General features: G+C 45.4%; 1 protein-coding gene across 2 annotated transcripts; it reads right to left on the bottom strand.

The window, feature by feature from the left end:
• Window positions 1-2: 2 nt before the first annotated feature.
• Window positions 3-14,540, bottom strand: LOC109864574 (inter-alpha-trypsin inhibitor heavy chain H5-like). Of its 2 annotated transcripts, none has more exons than XM_031797082.1 (14): window positions 14,346-14,540; window positions 14,190-14,234; window positions 13,427-13,590; window positions 12,706-12,816; window positions 9,837-10,108; window positions 7,970-8,139; window positions 7,432-7,548; window positions 5,917-6,088; window positions 5,306-5,618; window positions 4,044-4,726; window positions 3,840-3,893; window positions 1,609-1,725; window positions 1,114-1,491; window positions 3-971 (listed from the first exon to the last, which is right to left on the bottom strand). In XM_031797082.1, exons 1-14 carry the CDS (start codon window positions 14,466-14,468, stop codon window positions 691-693), a joined length of 3,000 nt encoding a protein of 999 aa, XP_031652942.1. In that variant the 5' UTR covers window positions 14,469-14,540; the 3' UTR covers window positions 3-690. The 2 variants fall into 2 exon arrangements, with proteins under 2 accessions (XP_031652942.1, XP_031652941.1); XM_031797081.1 differs by having other exon boundaries at window positions 9,837-10,111; window positions 14,346-14,539.
• Between the last annotated feature and the right edge of the window lie 2,175 nt (window positions 14,541-16,715).

The raw sequence follows: 16,715 nt of genomic DNA, 5'->3' as shown, positions 1-16,715 counted from the left end.
CATCAGGTTCAATAAGGGTTATATTTACAAGTAAAAAATGACAGTATAAAATGATGCAAGTCAAACAATGTCCTTATTACATTTATATTAAAAATAGTACAAAAATATATTGAAGAATATTGATGGTTGGTTATTCAGCGCAGGTGCACCTGAGGAAAAAAACTGAAGAACAACAGGAAGCAGGCAATACGAAGTGGGTTGAAAGACATGGTCGGAGGGGGATGGGTGGCTGGGGTAGTAGCATAGAGAATGATAGAGGCCTCTAGTGGCCAAAAGGCCGTATTAGCATGGGCTGTGCTATTGAGGGCTTCAACCATTTTAATGTAGTCAACTGGGTGGGACTTCCAACTTCATTGGCTGATCTCTCCTGGTGACCCAGTTGGAGTCATGTCTTACTAGGTCATCAGGAGGGATCAGCCAATTGTGAAGAAGAAAATTGACTACTTTAAAATGGAGATAAATTCAATGACACTGCCCATGATGTCACAGACGCTATATGGCACAGTTACAAACTCTATGGGTAGTAGAGTAGTGTTTGGAGTGTGAGTATGTGGGGCAAAAAGAAAGATGATTTAGAGGTTTAGTGTCAGAGGATATGAGAAGGGTCTGTTGGCTACTATAGATGTACCTGGGTTATTGTTCCAGTGTGGATGGGACATGTACATTGCTGGCTCCTTATTGGCTCCTTTTTCAGGCTCCGTTACTTCCGTGGGGCCAATCGCCCGTGTCAAATAGGTGAGACACCACATAGTCCTCATACTGTCCGTCGATCAGTTTGGCTGCGTTGTTCCTGGCGAACCAGCAGTCCACGCTCTGACGTCCGCTGTAAATACGCCGGGTCTTCTGGACCACCGGCACTGAACGCCCTTTGACCTTCAAGATGGGTGACCGTAAAGATGTGCTGTGGTCTCCTGTTGCTGTAGCATTGCCAGAAAGCTCTGCGAGTCCCACTTCCTCATACAGGAACTGACCTGGAAGTAGAATCAGAGAGGGTCAGAATGGAACAGAACCACAGAGCTATAGGCAAAACAATGGTAATCTTCACTAGGGCCTAATTCCATTCCGGCTCAAGCCCCCTTCCTCGACATCCCACTAGTAGTTTCTGATACCTACCCAGTAGTCCATGACAGTCGTGTGACAGCCCTTTGCTGTTGGAGATGTAAAATCCCAGGTGGTTTCTCTGATAGGGAGCAGGGTTCTTGTACTGATGCACCAATATGACGAAACGAATGGTTCCTCCTATGGTTACGGTCACGGTGGACTTTCCCACTATCGTCACCACAAGCCCGCCACTCTCCACGGAGACTGTGGTGTCGCAGGACAGGACCAGGCGGTCCTGTCCATCCAGGATGACCTTCTTGGGGGTGACCTCGATGTAGGAACGTTTGGGTCGGTTCACCACGATGGTAATGGTGCTGAAGTATGTCCTCTGCTGTTTGTGGCTGCCCGCTGGTGCCGGGGCGCCTATCAGCTTACCGTTTACTGTCACACCTAGACTCACATACACACACGCACGATCACACACACAAATAGACCACACGAATCATATGAAAACACATAACCAAACATCAAACATAAAGTCAGAATCTCTTGAGAGGACAGTCTTACCAGAGTGCTTGTGGTCAGATACCATTCTGAGAATGTGTCCTGGCTCTCCGTTGATGTTGAAACACACAGTCAGTTTACTGAGGGGGAACTCAACCACAAAGTGGGGATCGCCGTCCGCTGTGGCAAGGGGGTTGGTGTGAGAGAGACGGGTTGGAGAGACACTGTTATTGAATATGAGGGAATAGTACATCTATGCATACCTGGATTCAAATACATGTGTATTGGAGTATTTGTTATTGAAATACTTTTTTCTGTGTATTTGAGTATTTTCAAATACACAGCCAAAACAAGTACTTTTATTTGAGTATCTGAATAGTTATCAAAGCCAAATAGTCGACCAAATTGTATTTGAAAGTTGTTGTTTTTTAGAAAGTATTTTAAAATACTGATTTAAATGCTATTTTGAAATACCTGGGTTAAATGCATGGGAGTATGTTTGAGTCAGTGTATTTGAGTATCTGAATACTTGTTTGGAAATGTATTGACCCAGGTCTGTTAAATACACGTTTCTGTATATTTCTGTGAATGTGAAGCACAAACGACTACACTGTATGTACGTATGTATAATCAGATATCACCAGATACCAGTGTAGGCAGTTAGTTGTAAGCAGTTAGTTATCGGCAGTTAGCTGTCGGCAGTTAGCTGTTGGCAGTCTGGACAAGAGGAATACCTATGTAAGAATGCTGTTCATCGATTACAGCTCAGCATTTAACACCATAGTACCCTCATTAAGCTCGAGACCCTGGGTCTCGACCCACGCCCTGTGCAACTGGGTCCTGGACTTTCTGACGGGCCGTCCCCAGGTGGTGAGGGTAAGAAACAACATCTCCACCCCACTGATCCTCAACACTGGGGCCCCACAAGTGTGTGTTCTCAGCCCTCTCCTGTACTCTTCTGTTCACCCATAACTGCGTGGCCATGTACGCCTCCAACTCAATCATCAATTTTGTAGACGATACAACAGTGGTAGGCTTGTTTACAAACAACGATGAGACGGCCTACAGGGAGGAGGTGAGGGCCCTCGGAGTGTGGTGTCAGGACAACAACCTCACACTCAACATCAACAAAACAAAGGAGATGATCGTGGAGTTCAAGAAATAGCAGAGGGAGCACCGACACATCGACGGGACAGTAGTGGAGAAGGTGGAAAGTTAAGTTCCTCGGCGTACACATCACGGACAAACTGAAACGGTCCACCCACACAGACAGCGTGGTGAAGAAGGCGCAACAGCGCCAAAAACACTCAAACTTTTACAGATGCACAATCGAGAGCATCCTGTCGGGCTGTATCACCGCCTCGTACGGCAACTGCTCCACCCGCAACCGTAAGGCTCTCCAGAGGGTAGTGAGGTCTGCACAACGCATCACCGGGGGCAAACTACCTGCCCTCCGGGACACCTACACCACCCGATGTCACAGGAAGCCCAAAAAGATCATCAAGGACAACAACCACCCGAGCCACTGCCTGTTCACCCTGCTATCATCCAGAAGGCGAGGTCAGTACAAGTGCATCAAAGCTGAGACTGAGAGACAGAAAAACAGCTTCAATCTCAAGGCCATCAGACTGTTAAACAGCCATCACTAACATTGAGTGGCTGCTGCTAACATACTGACTCAACTCTAGCCACTTTAATAATTAAAATTGGATGTAATAAATGTATCACTAGTCAGTTTAAACAATGCCACTTTATATAATGTTTACGAAGCCTACGTTACTCATCTCATATGTATATACCGTACCCTATACCATCTACTGCATCTTTCTTATGCCGTTCGGCCATCGCTCATCCATATATTTATATGTACATATTCCTATTAATTCCTTTACACTTGTGTGTATAAGGTAGTTGTTGTGAAATTGTTAGATTACTTGTTAGATATTACTGCATGGTCGGAACTAGAAGCACAAGCATTTCACTACACTCGCATTAACATCTGCTAACCATGTGTATGTGACCAATAACATTTGATTTGATTTGAGTTAGTTGTAGGCAGTTAGTTATCGCAGTTAGTTGTTTCCTGCTTTGAGTGGGCCTGTGAGAGCTGAGCTAAGTAAAGATTCAGGAGATGAGAAAGCAGCAGCAATGACAGGTTCATTGATGTCTTCTCACGTTTTTTCTTTAGTCTACTGACCTCTCTCTCGGTCTCAATCTCAGTGTGTGTGTGTCTACGTGTCTACAGTACCTTACTCCAGTCCCCGTCCCTCTAACAGAGCCTCAGAACCACTAACCTGATGTTTTGGAGATGGTTATAGATTTTTGGACTGGCCTCTTCACAACTTTACCTATAGACAAAACAGACTTCGATTTTTACGGGTTTTCAGTAGTCCAATACTTCCTCTCATTTTCTATTTGTTGGCGTTGGCATCGTTAACAGGAAGCATTTGATCAAACGGATTAAGTCAGAAACAAAAGCCTCAATCAAGCCTGCTAACCCGTTGTCTTGGTAATTCTGGAACTCTGTCCGCCCGGCTGGTCTTTCTTCAAGTGCAGGCTCTGGGCCGTGTCTTCCTCCCCTTCCGTCTCATCCGAAAGCTCATTGGCTGAAGCAGCCTTCTTATTTGTCTCTGTGGTTACAGGGGTGGGGGTGGGTGTGTCCTCGGCCATGGTTCCATCGGCCAGCACCTGAGGTTTTTCCACCACGAGGGAGGTGAGGGGCGTGAGGAAGTGATAGGTCAGGGAGAGGTCAGTTGCCTGCTGGGTATATCCGTCTCTCTCCCTGCTGGTCTGGCTCTTCAGCCTGGACCTCAGCCCCTCCTTCACACTCAGGAAACCCCATACGCGCTCCACGAAATCATCCGCCACTGACCCTGTCGTGCCCGCCCCTGTGTCCCCTGACCCCACCCCGGCCGCCGCCTCCTTCACGTGCCTCTCCGTCTCCACCTCCCTTTGACGTAACGCCACGTCTGTCTCCAGGACGATGCTCTTGTCGCTGTTGCTGGCGGTGACCTGGACGTGCAGGGAGTCTGCACTTTGATTGGTCAATTTGCCGGCGATGACGATCTCTGAGCCATTGAAATAGTTGGTGAAGAGGTGCTGGGTGACGTACTGGACCGAGTCCTCTGTGTAATTCACCCTGATGTCAGAGAGCAGTGGAGTGCCTATCTCATCATAAAACCTAGAGGGAGGGAGGGACATGGAGGGAGGGAGAGAGAGATATATGACAGAGTGATATTTCCAGCCAGGCCTTGAACCGTAGCACAGTCAACCTCCTCACCTCTTTAACTGTGTGTTGAGTCAGCTAGGTCTCTCCTCTGTTATTATCTCAGGAGGCTATCAATTAAGCCCTCAGACATACCCAGACTGCCCTTTCACAACACACAGTCACACACATTCCTCCCCTCACTCCTAAACAAACACTTCAGAAAAGTGGCCGGTAAGACTGTCGCCGAATGTGTGTGTGTTTGGTTTGGTTTGAAAGATTGCAGTTCAAGACTCTGAAGAGCCTTCTCTCAGTATGTGTATCATTTGTTATTATTTCACTAGTTCCTATTCCTTTATCTCACCCCCTGACCTTCTCTATACCATTTGATTATAATTAATTATAATTAATAAAGTCTAACCACTTCTGCCTTATCCTCTGTACTAGCTGTCTACTGAACACTTCTCACACACACGCACGCACGCACGCACACACACACACACACACACACACACACACACACACACACACACACACACACGCGCACACACACACCCTTTGAGCATGGTGCTGGCGTCTGAATCCTCATGTATCCTCCTCATCATCCCACAGTTTTCCAGGGCCATGCGTTCCAGAAGCCTGTAGTCCACATCGTTCCCCATCCCAATGGTGAACACGCAGAACTGCTCCTTCACCGCCGTCCGCGCGTTGCTGAGGATGCTGGGAGACTGCAGCTCGCCCACCGTGGGCCGCCCGTCTGTCAGGAAGATGATGAGAGACACACTGTGGTGGTTGGCGTCTGGATCTGCGTTCAGATAGCCGCTTAGCAATGAGGAGCCCGTCTGTATGCCACCGTTGATGTCGGTGCCTGGTAGAGGAGGGATGGAGAGTGAGATTGATCTTGGGAAATAGTGATTAGTAACAGATATATATGTAACTATGCCTTTGAGCAAGGCATTTAATGGTGACCCTGACCGTGACCCCACTCCCTAGGGCTGTCACAGGGGGAGTTGGAAATGCAAGAAACACATTTCCATTACACCTTTGTAGAAGTGTGTAAAAGGGACAAATATAAGCACCCTTAAATGATTCTGATTAGGCCTATCAGTGAAACAACTCATCTTCCTCTATCCCAGAATGCACTGCTGTGTCTCTATCTCTCTCACCTCCAGTGGGTTGGAGCATATAGATGAACTTCTTGGCGTCTCGGACATTGAGAGGCGTGACGGGGACCAGGCGGTTGGGCTGCCACACCTTGATACGGTTAGAGAAGCTGACAAAGTTAAACCGGTCGCCTGGACGCAGGTCCCTCAGGATAGTGAACAGGGCATCCTTAGTCTGAGAGAGAGGGAGGAAGAGGGGCGAGAGAGAGAGAGAGCATTTTTGTTTTGCTTTCATCAATAAATCAAATGATATCATTTTAATACCTTTGCCTTCGTGCAAAATCATTCTATTCAGTTGTGTTCACACGAGCGAACCAAACAGGCCTGGAAAACTTTGGCCGACGGGAAGAGACACCTTGTCACACAAAAGGCTATAATAACACCCATGGTCATGGTTTCTGTTAGCACCAATACTGTGGTAATCACCAAGATGTAATGTTTTAGTCATGGTTTTTGGGAGCAGTATTGTTGCCTTGCTAACTCTGTAATGGTTGGACTTAACCTGACGCTGCCACTCAAAGACCCGGCCCTTTGGAACAGCTGGAGATTCCATTTCCTTGGTCCAGAAACTCTGTTTCTCTCACCCTCTCAAACACACACAAATACACGTAAACACACACACCACAGCTATTTACCGTATGAATGCTACATCTTGTTTCTTGACTGTACTGGGGTTTAGAAGTTGCACAGAACGAAAAGCCTACTAAATGAATATGAAATCTGGAGTCGAGTGGGTATGATAGAGTTAGAGGGGTTACCAGATGCCTATAGACTGTAGGGGGCAAGGGTCAGAGCCATAGACAGACTGAGTGCTCTATTGTAGGGAGAGATCAAAGCCCACTTGTTCACTACAGAGTGGTCCACTGGGGGTGGAGGGGAACGGGGGAGGGATCAAGGGGTGATGATGCTGCCATCTGGAGTGTTTACATTGCGCCAGAGACAATGACGTCTCTCCTCCATAGCATTCAATTCAATATGACTGCAATAGTGAACTTTGAGCATGTTTCCAGCATTTCAGAGTATCCATCAATCAGTTTCTCTTTTCTGTTTTTGCCACTCTAAGTCTTTGGGTTTCTGGATCTGCAGTGGAGCAGCTGCTCAGATGAAGTATCAGATGATACCAGAGGGATTATAACGCAATCTCCCAGAAGGAAGGATCTGATTTTGATATTACCAGACCAGTGTGGGAGTATTGCGCCAGAGACCGGAGAGGGGGCGGACTGGGGGTAATATTCATCCTCCGCTGCTACACTAACTCAGGATCTCTCAGGATCTTAACGGCTTGATCCCAGAAATGTGAAGGACTAAAGTCAAACTAAAGTTGACTCCACCTGAAATGTATTAAAACTCACAGATTCACCATAAGCTATACAGTATATATTTTTCATCATTGTATTCAGAAGGAAAGCATGTTTAATGACAACAACAACAAAAGGAGAACGAGAGAACAAGATGTCTTGACTCTATCTAAGCATTGGACACTGGTGTGATGAGAAGGGTTTGACCGTAACCGGCTACCTGTCTGATCTTGGTGCCCAGCATAGAGGCGCTGGTGTCGATCACGAACACTACGTTCTTGGGCACCACCGGCAGATCCTTTGGGGCGAAGTAGTGGACAAAATGGCCGTTCAGAACCTGAGAGGGAACCAGAGAAATGTTAGACAGTTCTCGGTAGCCATGAGCAGTTAAACAGAGCCCACCAACACAGTGTCCACAGGGCTGCTGGACTGATGGTGTGGTTGTAGAGTGACCCGGGAGGGGGTGGATGTGGTGCTGGAAAATGAATGTATTGACGGTGGATGAAGGCTATGGGACCCGGATGTGTGAGAGTGTGTGTGAGAATGAGAGAGATGTGTATTTGCCCTGTTTGATCCTTGATTAATGCATGCAGTTTTCATGTATACTGTGAAGCGGAGATACATAGTTTAACATGTTCATATCTACCATGTCTGGACAGGCCTGGTCACAGCATGACACATTTACACTAATCGCGGGAGCGTTGGATGTGTGTGTGTGGGTGTGTGTGTGTGTGTGTTTTTGGTGTGTGAAATCTGACCTGTATGTCTCCTATCCCCAGCTCTCTCTCCACGTCATAGTGCACCACAAACTCTCCCAGCATGCCACTGGTGGTGATCTTAGCCTGCTGAACGATGTTGGGGCTGAAGGTGATCCTACAGAACGTCTTATTTTGTTTGATCACCGTGGAAACGGGAAGAGCAGGCTTGGCTGGTGGTAGGGAAACATTAAGTGTGTGTGAGAAAAAGCTGGGAAGTGTGTGTGTGTGTGTGTGTGTGTGTGTGTGTGTGTGTGTGTGTGTGTGTGTGTGTGTGTGTGTGTGTGTGTGTGTGTGTGTGTGTGAGAGTGTGTGTGTGTGTGTGTGTGTGTGTGTGTGTGTGTGTGTGTGTGTGTGTGTGTGTGTGTGTGTGTGTGTGTGTGTGTGTGTGTGTGTGTGTGTGTGCACGTGTGTGTGTGTGTGTGTGGGGGGGAAGGGTGTGCTGAACTAGAGATGCTCAACATTGCTCATAGGAAGGTTAAATAGATTGCAATCTGTTGGAATCTGAAAATTTGAGCATTGGCCAGGCATTTTCAGAGGTGCCAATAATATCACTGCAGAACTATTTCTAATGTTAGATAAAGTGCATTCGGAAAGTATTCAGACCCCTTGACTTTTTCCACATTTTGTTACATTACAGCCTTATTCTAACATTTATTAAATAGTTTTTTCCCTCATCAATCTGCACACAATACCCCATAATGACAAAGCAAAACAGTTTTTTAGAAATGCTTGTAAAGTTATAAAAAATATAAAGCGGAAATATCACATTTACATAAGTATTCAGACCCTTTACTCAGTACTTTGTTGAAGCACCTTTGGCAGCGATTACAGCCTCAAGTCTTCTTGTGTATGACGCTACAAGCTTGGCACACATGTATTTAGGGAGTTTCTCCCATTTTTCTCTGCAGATCCTCTCAAGCTTTGTCAGGTTGGATGGGGAGCGTCGCTGGACCACTCTTTTCAGGTCTCTCCAGAGATGTTTGATCGGGTTCAAGTCCGGGCTCTGGCTGGGCCACTCAAGGACATTCAGAGACTTGTCCCAAAGCCACTCCTGCTTTATCTTAGCTGTGTGCTTAGGGTCATATTCCTGTTGGAAGGTGAACCTTTGCCTCAGTCTGAGGTCCTGAGAGTTCTGGAGCAGGTTTTCATCAAGAATTCTCTGTACTTTGCTCCATTCATCTTCCCTCGATCCTGACTAGCCTCCCAGTCCCTGCCTCTGAAAACATCTCACACCATGATGCTGCCACCACCATGCTTCACTGTAGGGATGGTGCCAGGTTTCCTCCAGACGTGACACTTTGCTTTCAGGCCAAAGAGTTCAATCTTGGATTCATCAAACCAGAAAATCTAGTTTCTCATGGTCTGAGAGTCCTTTAGGTGCCTTTTGGCAAAGTCCGTCGTGCTGCAGAGATGGTTGTCCTTTTGGAAGATTCTCCCATCTCCACAGAGGAACTCCTGAGCTCCTCTTGGTTTTTGCTCTGACATGTACTGTCAACTGTGGACAGTCGTGTGCCTTTCCAAATCATGTCCAATCAATGGAATTCACCACATGTGGACTCCAATCGAGTTGTAGAAACATCTCAAGGATGATCAATGGAAACAGGATGCACCTGAGCTCCGCTTCATAGCAAACGGTCTGAATACATATGTAAGTAAGGTATTTGTAAAAACCCGTTTTGGCTTAGTCATTATGGGGTATTGTGTGTAGATTGAGGAGGGAAAATGTGTATTTAATACATTTTAGAATTAAAGCTGTAACAAAATGTGGGGAAAATAAAGGGTTCTGAATACTTTCCGAATGCACTATATATTACACACCTAGTATGGACAAAGCACAGACTCAACACATCCCACACTCAAACTGTACCAGGTGTCTTCGCTGCACTGGCACCACTGGCTACTGCCGTGTTGCTCTTGCCGATGCGCAGTGGCAGCACCTCGAGGTGGGTGATGGTGGAGTGATCCACAATGGTGACGTCCACACTGAGACGGCTGACCAGCTGCAGGGGTCTCAGGCTGGTCACATGCTCATACCTCCCCAGCCTCCGCTGGAGCAGCTCCTCATAGGTCAGCATGAACATGGCCCGGTTACGACCTGGGATACTGGCCCCCATCCTGAACACCTCCACCTCTGGTTCGCTACTGATGGAGAAGAGAGGAGGAGAGAGAGTTGGGGAGGGGAGAGGGGAGGAATGGAGGAAGAAATAAGAAGAATATAGAGGGGGAAAAAAGGGAGAGAAATAGTTGGGGAAAGAGGAGGAGTAGGGAAGGAGTCATTCCAAGTAGTGACATCATCAGTGTGGAAGGGCAGTGACTGCCAGGAGCTCTCCTCACTGGACTCAGCACTGGACTAACCATTAAGCATTTCCATTCCTCTATCTATATCTCTCTCTCCTTCTTTATTTTCTCCCTCCCATTCTCCCTTATGCTTTCTATCACTCTCCTTCTCTCCCCTCTCTGTGAAAATGTAATACCCTCTATGTAAATCTGATTTCATTTTACAAGTGCGATTTTATGGACTGGCAAGTAGAAGCACGATGTAATTTCTTCCTGTCAGAGACTGGTCACAGATTTACAGTGCCTTGCGAAAGTATTCGGCCCCCTTGAACTTTGCGACCTTTTGCCACATTTCAGGCTTCAAACATAAAGATATAAAACTGTATTTTTTGGTGAAGAATCAACAACAAGTTGGACACAATCATGAAGTGGAACGACATTTATTGGATATTTCAAACTTTTTTAACGAATCAAAAACATGAAAAATTGGGCGTGCAAAATTATTCAGCCCCCTTAAGTTAATACTTTGTAGCGCCACCTTTTGCTGCGATTACAGCTGTAAGTCGCATGGGGTATGTCTCTATCAGTTTTGCACATCGAGAGACTGAAATTTTTTCCCATTCCTCCTTGCAAAACAGCTCGAGCTCAGTGAGGTCGGATGGAGAGCATTTGTGAACAGCAGTTTTCAGTACTTTCCACAGATTCTCGATTGGATTCAGGTCTGGACTTTGACTTGGCTATTCTAACACCTGGATATGTTTATTTTTGAACCATTCCATTGTAGATTTTGCTTTATGTTTTGGATCATTGTCTTGTTGGAAGACAAATCTCCGTCCCAGTCTCAGGTCTTTTCCATTCTTCCAGAATGGTCCTGTATTTGGCTCCATCCATCTTCCCATCAATGTTAACCATCTTCCCTGTCCCTGCTGAAGAAAAGCAGGCCCAAACCATGATGCTGCCACCACCATGTTTGACAGTGGGGATAGGGTGTTCAGGGTGATGAGCTGTGTTGCTTTTACGCCAAACATAACGTTTTGCATTGTTGCCAAAAAGTTCAATTTTGGTTTCATCTGACCAGAGCACCTTCTTCCACATGTTTGGTGTGTCTCCCAGGTGGCTTGTGGCAAACTTTAAACAACACTTTTTATGGATATCTTTAAGAAATGGCTTTCTTCTTGCCACTCTTCCATAAAGGCCAGATTTGTGCAATATACGACTGATTGTTGTCCTATGGACAGAGTCTCCCACCTCAGCTGTAGATCTCTGCAGTTCATCCATAGTGATCATGGGCCTCTTGGCTGCATCTCTGATCAGTCTTCTCCTTGTATGAGCTGAAAGTTTAGAGGGACGGCCAGGTCTTGGTAGATTTGCAGTGGTCTGATACTCCTTCCATTTCAATATTATCGCTTGCACAGTGCTCCTTGGTATGTTTAAAGTTTGGGAAATATTTTTGTATCCAAATCCGGCTTTAAACTTCTTCACAACAGTATATCGGACCTGCCTGGTGTGTTCCTTGTTCTTCATGATGCTCTCTGCGCTTTTAACGGACCTCTGAGACTATCACAGTGCAGGTGCACTTATACGGAGACTTGATTACACACAGGTGGATTATATTTATCATCATTAGTCATTTAGGTCAACATTGGCTCATTCAGAGATCCTCACTGAACTTCTGGAGAGAGTTTGCTGCACTGAAAGTAAAGGGGCTGAATAATTTTGCACGCCCAATTTTTCAGTTTTTGATTTGTTAAAAAAGTTTGAAATATCCAATAAATGTCGTTCCACTTCATGATTGTGTCCCACAGTTTTATATCTTTATGTTTGACGCCTGAAATGTGGCAAAAGGTCGCAAAGTTCAAGGGGGCCGAATAGTTTCGCAAGGCACTGTATGTGACAATAGTTCTTCATTTCCAGTCTCTGGAGCTATGATCGAGCCCTGCTGCTCAACTCCAGGCAGGTCAGAAACACATTCTGTGGTCAGGTTGGTGTTTGAAGTCGCACTCCAGTCTCCTTTTCACCTCGTTTAACACCTGATTTACTTAACAAAAGGCACAGAAGCCTTTCCTCTTTGTTTCTCCATTGCTCCTCTATTGTTCCAGAAAGGCCAGAGGGCATCATCAGATCAACTCATTGAATGGCCTTACTCCATTAAGTTTTCACTTGTGACAAAAAAAAAACTATTTTATTTTACCATAAGTGTGTGTTGATTACTGTATGTATATGTGGAGTTTTGTATTTCAACAATGAAAAGTTCAAAAATAGCCGGGGTACATCTTTAAAATAGGCTTTTATATGGGATATGAACCTGTTTCTACTGGCAGAATAGTAGCTAGTGACTCCAGAGGACTCTAGAGGTTGTACTGGCAGACAAGGTTAGACACTGGTGATTGGCCACACACACACACACACACACACACACACAAGAACACACTCACACACACAAGCACACACACTTTTACCTCTGTTCACCTTTCTCCTTGTTCTTGGGTTTGGCCTCATCCCCCTTCCCCTCTTTGACCTTCTTCTCCTTGGGCCTGACCTCACTGGGGTAGACACGCCCCCCAATGATCCTGTGTTCAGGGTAGAGGTCAGGGGTTAAGCGTGGAGATGATCACCCTAGTAAGTAAACCTTACAGTTCAAAACTCTGTCTAAGAATCATTGGGGAAATCCTAATTTCATTGTGTTAGGTCTATATTACTGTGATACATAAAAGTAAACAGGCAAGCCTTTCACAGGCTTCTTCTGAGTCTTCTGGACTATGTCTCTCATGGTCCAGTGAACAATCTAGTAAATGGAGATGAATGAAGGCTTGTGACCACAACATAGTAAATTACCTTTGCACCACTGAACAGTCACAGGCCCCACACTAACCTCTCCCATAGCAACAGAGCCCTCATAAACCCATACAATGATTGACTGGCCACAATGGCATGCCATGGGAAGAGGGAGAATATGGCAAGAGGGGTAGTAATCACACAACAATAAAGTGAGAAAATAAATGAGAAATCTAAATAAATTGAGGGGGAAAGATACATTGTAGTTCACTTGCAACACGTGTACACAATCTGAACCATATTAGACTCAGACTGACATGATCTATTACCCAGAAGCATCTATCTAGGCTACAAGTAAAAAAATAAAAAAATAAAATTACGCATCTGTTGCGTTTTGGCGCTTACATGGTAAAGTTCGAGACATAGGCGTTCTTGGGAATCAGGAACTGGAAGACGCCCTCGGCGGCGGCGGAGTGCCGGTTGAGCATGGTGCACGACACCGCGGTGAAGGCGTATCGGGAGATAATGGTGGTCTTCACCGACAGCTCCTGGATATGCGGTTTGGTCTCCTACGCGGTTGGACATCAACATGTTAGGTTCATGTTTATTGCTGATACCTTAGGTTTGATTGGTTTGTAATACATTTGGTTAATTTAAATCTGGCAGTGATTTATGTTTTTCATGTATCGTCGATGGGACAGCACAGCACTGCGTTCACGCACACACACATGCTGCGCACTGGCCACTGTTCCATTCCGTTCATTACCAGTGGCATATCGTTCCAAACTCCTTATCAACACGTTGGCGGGATATATTTTATATTTTTGATTGTATTTCTGGATAGGATGTCCAGCGATTTCCACGTATCTGCAGTACAGCCCGGTGCGCTTGGCAGGTCTCTGCGTGTCACACCCAATGAGAGTTTTCGAGGATGACAAACCGCAGTGGTGAACTACCCATCCCTCTACTCTGCTTTCACGAAAGACTTTTTGAGACATATTCTTCAATTGTTATCAATGAACAACAGTATGCAACATGCAGATCTCTGATTATTAATGCGGGTGATATTTAGTCTACAGTAGCCTAGTCAACACACACAATGACACACAAGAGCGCAAAAGATGCATACGGGCAGAAATGTCAAGACATTCAACTTTGTAATCTTTACCTTAGTAAGCATGGATTTCACCTGGCGAGGCACTCTACGGGGAGACTGAAATGGGAAACAAAGTAGATTGGTTAAAAGGGGTTCCAATGAAGCTCTCAAAATATATATATATCAATGTTGCCAAATTAAATAGTTCAGAGTTCAAATGACACTCACAATATCCAAATCAAAGTCGGGAGAAAGATCCTCCTCAATATTAATATCCTCAAACAGTCCAAAAACATACGGATTGTAACACATCAGTAACGTCAAAAACAGCATGTTTACGTCCATATCCATTTACAGTATTAACGAACAAGAGCCTGAGGGTCGTTCGGATGAGAGTGACCGAATTGTGAGACGATGGATGACTGAGGACACTTGACTCGCAGCGGCACGCCCACCCGCGGAGTCTTCGACCTCGACTGGATTTGTCGCGTCAGGGCTCGGGGGCCTTAGAGAAAAAGCGCCTGACCCGAGTCACACACACAGGCACACAACTATTACAATGTGTAAGCCACTCCAAAGCCCATCAATTACCTCTATAGTCTTCATTCACTATTCGCCTTGAAGTTGACCCCACATTCACTTCCACCCCAACAAATCACTTGGACTTCAAGGGCAATGTGGTTCATTTAGCCATGTGTCACTGTCACGTTTGAACTCTCAAGAAGGTTCGTAGTTTTGCTTATTAACTGCATTTATAAATACAAATGGCGTACACTTATGCAGTATGACACAAAGGCAAAATGATTTAACCTTAAAAGGGCAAACGGGTAAATTGAGCAAAACCTCATAATTTCGAAACCGTTTTGTTGTCCTTCTGAAATTGTATGACTTTGTCAAGCAACTATTTAGAGACAAAAACCACAATTTACTATTATTTCGGTGTTAATATGGAGGAATGGAGGAATGTACAGTCGTGGCCAAAAGTTTTGAGAATGACACAAATATTAATTTCCACAAAGTTTGCTGCTTCAGAGTCTTTAGATATTCTTGTCAGATGTTACTATGGAATACTGAAGTATAATTACAAGCATTTCATAAGTGTCAAAGGCTTTTATTCACAATTACATGAAGTTGATGCGAAGAGTCAATATTTGCAGTGTTGACCTTTCTTTTTCAAGATCTCTGCAATCCGCCCTGGCATGCTGTCAATTAACTTCTGGGCCACATCCTGACTTATGGCAGCCCATTCTTGCATAATCAATGCTTGGAGTTTGTCAGGATTTTTTTTTTTTTTGTCCACACGCCTCTTGAGGATTGACAACAAGTCCTCAATGGGATTAAGGTCTGGGGAGTTTCCTGGCAATGGACCCAAAATATTGATGTTTTGTTCCCCGAGCCACTTAGTCATCACTTTTGCCTTATGTCAAGGTACTCCATCATGCTGGAAAAGGCATTGTTCGTCACCAAACTGTTCTTGGATGGTTGGGAGAAGTTACTCTCGGAGGATGTGTTGGTACCATTCTTCATTCATGGCTGTGTTCTTAGGCAAAATTGTGAGTGAGCCCACTAGCTTGGCTGAGAAGTAACCCCACACATGAATGGTCTCAGGAAGCTTTACTGTTGGCATGACACAGGACTGATGGTAGTGCTCACCTTGTCTTCTCCGAACAAGCTTTTTTCCGGATGCCCTCAAACAATCGGAAAGGGGATTCATCAGAGAAAATTACTTTACCCCAGTCCTCAGCAGTCCAATCCCTGTACCTTTTGCAGAATATCAGTCTGTCCCTGATGTTTTTCCTGGAGAGAAGTGGCTTCTTTGCTGCCCTTCTTGACACCAAGCCATCCTCCAAAAGTCTTCGCCTCACTGTGCATGCAGATGCATTCACACCTGCCTGCTGCCATTCCTGAGCAAGCTCTGTACTGGCGGTGCCCCGATCCTGCAGTTGAATCAACTTTAGGAGACGGTCCTGGCGCTTGCTTGACTTTCTTGGGGGCCCTGAAGCCTTCTTCACAACAATTGAACAGCTCTCCTTGAAGTTCTTGATGATCTGATAAATGGTTGATTTAGGTGCAATCTTACTGGCAGCAATATCCTTGCCTGTGAAGCCCTTTTGTGCAAAGCAATGATGACGGCACGTGTTTCCTTGCAGGTAACCATGGTTGACAGAGGAAGAACAATTAAAAGCACCACCTTCCTTTTGAAGCTTCCAGTCTGTTATTCGAACTCAATCATTATGACAGAGTGATCTCCAGCCTTGTCCTTGTCAACACTCACACCTGTGTTAACTAGAGAATCACTGACATGATGTCAGCTGGTCCTTTTGTGGCAGGGCTGAAATGCAGTGAAATGTTTTTTGGGGATTCAGTTAATTTGCATGGCGAAGAGGGACATTGCAATTAATTGCAATTCATCTGATCACTCTTCATAACATTCTGGAGTATATGCAAATTGCCATCACTGTATACTGGTGGTGTGGCTAAGATGAAAATGTTGACTCAATTGTGCACTTTGTGATAGAAGCAACAATTTTGGCACATAGGTAAATGAATGTACCCTGGAAGATATAGATATGCAGCCGCTCCAGATTTTGCCCCTGG

This window comes from Oncorhynchus kisutch, linkage group LG19, assembly GCF_002021735.2.
Source record: "Oncorhynchus kisutch isolate 150728-3 linkage group LG19, Okis_V2, whole genome shotgun sequence".
Classification (NCBI taxonomy): Eukaryota; Metazoa; Chordata; class Actinopteri; order Salmoniformes; family Salmonidae; genus Oncorhynchus; species Oncorhynchus kisutch.
Note: the sequence above shows the minus strand (reverse complement) of the source record. Positions and strands in the feature narration are given on the sequence as shown.